The sequence below is a fragment of the Erpetoichthys calabaricus genome, chromosome 10 (assembly GCF_900747795.2).
Source record: "Erpetoichthys calabaricus chromosome 10, fErpCal1.3, whole genome shotgun sequence".
Taxonomy (NCBI): Eukaryota; Metazoa; Chordata; class Cladistia; order Polypteriformes; family Polypteridae; genus Erpetoichthys; species Erpetoichthys calabaricus.
This window is the reverse complement of record NC_041403.2, coordinates 16,085,082-16,093,049: the sequence shown is the minus strand read 5'-3', so window position 1 is coordinate 16,093,049 and position 7,968 is coordinate 16,085,082. Positions and strand designations below refer to the sequence as shown.

The window sequence follows — 7,968 nt, the reverse complement described above, 5'->3', positions numbered from 1 at the left end:
AATGTGTATTTAAGATTCTGTGTGAGATATGGAAGATCAATCTAATTGTGTTGCACCGGTACTAAAATTGTGACTTCAGTATCGATATCGGCTTCCGGACCTCACTACCAGTACCACAACGATACTGAAGCATATAACAAATAAATCACTGCCCCCTCCCAGTCTGTAAATTATTACAAGTAAATCTTCTCTCTTTTAGTCTCCAGCATGTTTGTATAAATATATATCCTCAAGACTGGTGGTCGGGGCTTTGAGATGGTTATACAAGCTAGATGAAATATGTATATTACAGCAGAGAGTTGGTGGGCCCCAGTCACACTATTAAAACGAGTGAGCACAAGGTGCCCGAAACCTACCATTTACTTTCAGTACCAAAATAAACTAAAAGGTGGCACTGTTTCATTTTAAAATGTGGGATTTTATGTGCTTTTTCAGTACCAGCACCATGCAACCCTAAAAGTTAACCATAACCAGCAGCAAGTTATAACGTTTGTACACCTGCACAATGCAATTCAAGACTACATGTATGAAGGAATGTTTTAGACAAAATTACATACTGTACATAAACACACAAATAAATGGATTGTAAAATATGACAATAAATAATAACCAAATGATATGTGAACCTAAATTGTCATGAAATGTTTTCTGTAGCTTATTTCTTTATGTATTTATTTCTTCATTTTATTTATTTCAGTGACACCATGAAATACTCCTTGACATTTAAACTGTCATTTTCACTCATCAAAACTGAAAAAGGGTGGGCTGTAATGAGCACTGACTCGACTGGATAATCATCAGTGACACACATGCTCAAAGCTGTGACTGTGCATGGCAGACCCAAGTGCTGGGGAAGAGCTGTCTAGGCAACAAGTTTATCATGAGGTGTCTACATGTGGAGTGCCTTTGGCACTTGATGGTTTGACTCTACCAACAATTCACCAAAAGAAGAACAGTGCCCACTACAGCCCACCCTCTCAACTTTGATGGGTAAAAATGACAGTTTTCATTTTAGGGTATAATTCAAGTTGTGTATGGTGTCACTGAAATAAATAAGTGAAGAAATAATTAAATACATATAGAAATAAGCAAAAAAAATACATATTTATTTATGGTCACATATCTTTTGGTTAAGATGTGTTTGTCATATTGCACAATGCATTTAATTATCTAAGTTTATTTAATTTTGTCTGAAATGCTCCACCGTACACAGGGGCTCAAAGCCGAACCTGGTAGGGCCCACTCACACATACCCACACTCGGAGTGGGCCAATTTGGAATCACCAGTGGTCCACTTGCACATATCTTTGGAATGTGGGAGGAATATCATGTATTAGATAGATAGATAGATAGATACTTTATTAATCCCAATGGGAAATTCACAATTTAAATTAAATGTATTAAGCAGGCTGAGGGATCAAACTTTGAAGCAATAATGGTGCCATGCCAACTGGTCCACCACTGAAATCATTCATTTTCAATCCAGCAGATTCAATAAAAGACCCATGCAAACAGCAGTCAGGTGTGGGGCCCATTAGGCAGTTTCACTACACATCACACTCTCATTCTCACAGTGTAAAATGTGCTAAGTATGGTTTCAAAAAGGTATAAAAATTAGATAGATAGATAGATAGATAGATAGATAGATAGATAGATAGATAGATACTTTATTAATCCCAATTTTGATGTATGGTTTTTCATATACATACTAAAGCAGATTGTTTCCAGAAAAGGTTTACCTTTAAAGTTTACTATATTGCAAGTACAGAAAAAGTGATTATAGATAGGTAGATAGAGAAAAGCCAAGCAAAATGACACCTTTTATTGGCTAACTAGAAAGATTACAATATGCAAGCTTTCGAGGCAACTCAGGCCCCTTCTTCAGGCAAGATTACATCTTGCCTGAAGAAGGGGCCTGAGTTGCCTCGAAAGCTTGCATATTGTAATCTTTCTAGTTAGCCAATAAAAGGTGTCATTTTGCTTGGCTTTTCTCTACATTCATAATGGCTAACACGGTACAACACCCTAGTACTACAGATAGGTAGATAGATAGCATACCATGTATATTTAAATCAGGGCCCACTGAAATGTCTGGTTTGGCCAGTACACATACAGTACTCAACCACTAATGCAGTGAAGGTGGAAGTTAAATGGATACATTGGTAATTGCATACTTCTGCTGGTGCCTGAGAATCAGTTTACAATGCAAATTTTAAAAATGGACACCCTGAAAGAGTGAATAGCGTAAACTTCAACTCAGAATCCAAGCTCTCCCTGCACAAATAGCAGCAATATCCTCAGTGAAGCTTTGCTGCAGGTCATCATATCAGTTGACAATGGTGGTAGTTTTCTCTTAGTAAAGGTAGACCTGCATTTACTGCATGTCCATCCATCAAATGCAGCAACCAAGAGGTTGACAGCAAAACTCTGACATTTCCTTTTCATCTGCATTTAGAACATAGAAAAGTGACTGTTGCTACTGTACGTGTAAAACTGATTTTCAAAAGTGTCTGCTTCATTTTAAACCGCACAGCATATGCAAATGAACTCCTTACTGAAAACTGGGAAATCTACATAAATCAAGTTTGTCTGTACTGCTGACTGAAGTTGTATGAGTTTTCTTCACCTTCCTGCCTACAATTAACTTTTATTATCTTATTGTCTCTACAACACAGTGGCCAAACTCTGTTCTGGAGGGCCACAGTGCCTGCATGTTTATGATGATAGAAAGTTAACCAGACTAGTTTTTTTTTTAACTTTTTTACTTGCGTGAGATGATGAAACTCTGAAACCGCCTGAAAGTTATTATCCAATCAATCAGACTGTGTTTTTCCGCAAGGCTCCCTTAAATTAACAAACTTATGATATCCATTCACACTGCTCCCTGCTTAATTACTCCTCAATAGCCATTGCTTACGGTGGCATCCACTTATAACAAGTGACCGGTCTATTAGCAAATGTGCAATCTGGCTGAAGCCAAGTAGAGTGAGTGCAGTCTTGCAAGCTCAAAATAAATACACAGCAATTCCGACATTCTGAAGAATGCCACAATTCATGCCGAAGGCTTTTAAGTGGAGAAGCAGGTAAACAAGTGCTAGAATTAGGCAATACTCAAAATAGCTGCTGGCTGTCCGATTGTCTGTCATAAGAGGGCCCCATGCACTGTAGTGTTGTGTTTTATATCTGTTTGGAGTGGCTAGGGAGACGAGTCCCTCTCACAATATTCTCAGAGATGCTAAACATACTGTGCAGGTGGGCTACTTTACAATTAATTTAGCATGTCTCCTCCTGCTACATATACCTTTGTTGCATATGAAACTTTGCACATGGCTAGAATTTGGAGGTTCAGTATAAATGACATGCTGGTTCCAGTACAGTTGTTCTCTCTATTTTTATGTTATTGGGAAAATTCCTTTGACACTCTCCAGCTCACCCCAACACAATCCTTAAATTGACTTGTGCAGGTTTAGCAATGATGTGCATCATTTTCTATAGTCAAGAAAAATCATTAAAAAACACTTTGGGCCAAATATTACAGCTATGTGCAGCATTGATCATAATTAAATAGTGGAGGGTATTATAGTGTAGGAGTGGTTTATATAAAGAAAGGAGTTAACAACTTTGGAATTAAGCACATAAATTAATACACCCAAGTATAAAAACATGTCATGTAGCAACTCTCAAATTTCATGCTCAAAAGTTTAACATTAAAAAAACTCTTTGTTTGAAATCCCTAGCATTTTAGAGTCTCATCACAAAATACATTTTATAAAATATTTGAATGAAATTAAAAGCAATGCATCAACAAAGAAATCTGGTGCAACCTGCAAGGCCTGGTGTCAGCTGCCGTCACGGTGGGATTCGTGTGCTCGTCCTTGTTGTCTGCCTCTTGAATGTCTGCTACACAATTACTGAAAATCCACATTTCCCATTTGATTCGTCTAACGTGCGTTTATTCTCCTTCCAGGTTTCTTTGGAACGTCTTGCAGAATGAAGTCTCTCTTTTTTTGTTTTCTGAGGGCTATGGTTGTGGAGTTTCAGAATGTCATCATTTGAATTACATTTATTAAATTAAATTTGTAAATCTTTCTTTAGTTTTTTGTTAACAAATTGCTTATTTAACTTTGCGGACTACAGAGATCAAAATATTCTATTAGTAAAACGCAGCCTTCAAGGTGGTATTCATATTTATTGAACTTTACTACATTCCTAGGTTTAGGAAAAGAATTATTATTAAGGCTCACAACAAGGAACTCGTCCACTTGCATCTTTTTATAGATTTCCTGTACTGCAGCAAACTCCATAGGTTACACTGCTGTCGACTTTGCCTGTTGGGTGCAGCATTCGACCTACACAACAGCTGGTGTTGCGCACAAACATTTCCTATTTCTGCCCAAGGTGGATCATATAACTCTCACTTTATCACTCTTAGAGGCCATCTGAAGGACAAAGTGCAATCAATCCATAAACAAAACTAATGTTTTTACATGGAAGGCAAGCAGGAGAACAGTTCTGCCAAATGCTGTGCGTGAAAGTGATAAGCAAACTGGACACAATTGACCTTTACTGTTACAGAGTTGTTAGTGCTGGTCTGCTCAGGATTAAAGAGGTACCCTGCACACCCCGCCAGCCTGCATGTACTTTACTTTCACTTATAAGCACTTTTTTTTTTTTTTTTTTAAATATGCTGTTTTTCCACAATTCAAAAATCAATTAAAATCAGATTACCTACCTGTGTGCGTCATGGCACTTCACTAGTAATTTCTGTATTTGTAGGAGGATACCATTTACAAAGCATTACTCATTCTCACATATTTATTATTCTCGCTTTATCAAAAAAGTTCATCCAGTATATAAAACAACATCCATTTTAATGGCTCCATTGCACTCTAAAATAGTGTTTAGCTAACTTTTTTTTGGTCTTCTTTATTTGGCGATTCCAGGAGATGCACAGCACTGAAGTAAATGAAAAAGGCCAGGAAGTGGAGGTAAGAGAAGAGAGACACGGCCACAGGAAACAGGTCAGGCAGGTTTGAAGGGGGATTGAGTGTTGCGCTCATTACACTCAGGACAGCCATGCTGACCACAGATAGCATAAACTGCAGGAAAGAAAAAAAAAAGACATTTGTATAAATACACATGTGAAAAAAGATGCAAGCATAGTGTAAAACTTGCATGTCACAAGACAAACTAAACAGATGTACAATATTTATCCAGGGGCAAGGGGAAGAGATGGCACAATAACCTCTCCATTAACAGATCTATTTAGAAGTGGCTCTAAAATAAGTGACATAATCGCCATTGCACACTCCCTATGGTGAAATATTAAACCAGTGACATGGCCCTCTTGTATAAATAAATGCATCTAGAAAAACGTGTGTTAACGACCACCTCTATATTAAGACCATGTCTTACACCATCCACCGCGGCTGTATGGTTACAAAATGCTGACAAAAACGCTCCCCATGTAATGCAGGCTGGGGGTTATTAGCACAAGAGCTCTTCCTCCAGCAGAAAGTTATCCTTCTAGGAGTCTGCATCTAATAAAGTTAGCAGTGTTGTTCAGGGCTATTGAGACATGTAAATACATCATGGCACGGGCACTGAAACTGTAAGGATGAACACACACACACATTGAAAAAGTCCAGAATGAAGACACACAATTAGTTAGGAACGTAATTGAATCAAAAAACTCAGAGAGTCTCATTTGTTGACCAGATAACTTTGGCAAACACAGCGCAGCCCTGACAGAACTGCACCATCTGAAAGACCAATCGGTGTCAATAGATCAGGGGTGGGCAAAGTCAGTCCTGGAGGGCCGCGGGTTTTTGTTCCAACCCAGTTGCTTAATTAGAAAACAATCCTTGCCAATTTCATGGCTTGTTAGTGCTTTAACTCTGCCATGTCAAGTCATTCTCATATCCTAGATTTTTTTTTTCCATTCTAAGGATATCATCCAAATACTATGAAGTGTAAAACGGATGAGTATTTCTCAATCCTTCACTTTTTTCTCTTCTCTTTCCTTCCAAGTATTTACTTAAACCAAATAGTACACGATAAAAACACACAGGTGTAAAGGGTAACAAGCAAATTGGATAATTGCTGGTTTCTTTTGTCATTTGCATCTTATTGCTAATAAGGAGCAATTAAAAACCGAGAATGCAGCTGTTTAAGACTTAAATAAGCAATAAGGGTTCAAAATCTTAACGAGGGAGATAACTAAAATAAAGCAGAAGTGTTTCTAGAGCAATAAGTGCTTCTTATTAAGCAATTGGGTTGGAACAAAAACCTGCAGCCACTGCGGCCCTCCAGGAATGACTTTGCCCACCCCTGCAATAGATGGTTTCTGGAGCAAAATAAAATGCAGCAGGTCTGTGATCACAATAAGGAATGCATGACAAAGTCTACAAGTGCAAACTCTAAAATGTTTAAATTCAAATGCATTGTGTTTCACAAAGAGTTCTAACATAGATCATGTTAATGAGTTTGTTAGCTTTATTAATAAAGATGCTTTTTTTAATTACTGAGGATTATTACTTTGAAATAAAATTGCTCTCCTAATTATACACTGTAATATATTTAAAAGCAGATGACATAATTCTGCAACACTACATCTTCACAGCTCTGAAACCTCAGTCTGAATCCCAGCCCATACACAGTTTACACGTTCGTCTTGTGTCCATGTTGGTTTTCTCAGGATACACTCACCATACATAGGCAGATGGACACAAAGATCCCTGAGGGGAACTTCTAAGACAGAAATTTCAAGGTACGGATATTATACTCCCCAATCATGGTGCTAGAGAGTGGCAAATGTTGATTAACACATGTAAGTAAGAATTTCACAGTATTCTGTACACATGACAATAAGGACCCTATAAGCCTCAAATGTTCATTTTTAAAAATGTATGCACATCCTAGAGCAGGGATTTCAAAACCCCAGTCCTGGAGGGCCGCAGTGGCTGCAGGTTTTCATTCTAACCCGTTTTTTTAATTAGTGACCTGTTTTTGCTGCTAATTAACTTCTTTTCAAGTCCACATGACCGTCATCATCAAATTCTTCCATGAGAACCCTGACCACAATGAGGACTGATTGAGGTCATTCATGTTAGGTAGAATGCCTAGAGGGGGCTGGGTGGTCTCATGGCCTCGGACTCCCTGCAGATTTTTTTTTTTCTCCAGCCATCTGGAGTTTTTTTTTGTTTTTTCTGTCCTCCCTGGCCATCGGACCTTACTTTTATTCTATGTTAATTAGTGTTCCCTAATTTTAATTATTTGTTTTGTCTTTTTTCTCTTTCTTCATCATGTAAAGCACTTTGAGCTACATTGTTTATATGAAAATGTGCTCTAGAAATAAATGTTGTTGTTGTTTTGAATTAATTTTAATTGACTGGTTTTCTAATATTTGTTCCCCAGAATTTCTTCATAATTCCTATGAATTACTTAATTGCTTTCCTTAAACAGAAATGAAATGTGAAGTGAGTGAGCCAACAGAAGACCAACTAAATCAGTGCCTCAAACTCCAACAAGTTGCTTAATTAGGCGTCAAGTCTTGTTGTTAACTAAACCCATTGTTGGCTCGTTTGCTGCTCTCATTGTGCAATAGTAGACATTTTCAAAATTGTTGATTTTTTTCTTTACTTTTCTAAGAGCACTGTTAAAATGCTTTGGGGACCTGAGACCTCCACCCTTTTTATTTTCAGATATTGTATGATGGACGCAGTTTGCTGGTCGTGTTTCAGCTCATTTTGTGTCTCATTATTGTTTGGCTGCTAATTAACAAAAAAGAAACAATTATTGGGTCTGAGCCTTCAAGAGCAAGTCAATTAAAATTAATTCAAAAGAAGTTAATTAGCAGCAATAACAGGTCACTAATTAGGGAAACGGTTAGTATAAAAACCTACAGCCACTGTGGCCCTCCGTGACTGGAGTTTGAAATCCTTGTCCTCGAGCATTGGGTTTCTAACG

General features: G+C 37.7%; 1 protein-coding gene across 1 annotated transcript in view; it reads right to left on the bottom strand.

The window, feature by feature from the left end:
- Window positions 1-4,803: 4,803 nt before the first annotated feature.
- The window catches only part of alg6 (ALG6 alpha-1,3-glucosyltransferase), a 96,302-nt gene continuing 93,137 nt past the window's right edge, over window positions 4,804-7,968 (bottom strand). Inside the window, exon 14 of the mRNA XM_028810940.2 lies at window positions 4,804-5,099. Within this exon, the coding sequence (XP_028666773.2) occupies window positions 4,902-5,099 (198 nt within the window). The 3' untranslated portion in view covers window positions 4,804-4,901. The remainder of the gene's footprint in view (window positions 5,100-7,968) is intronic.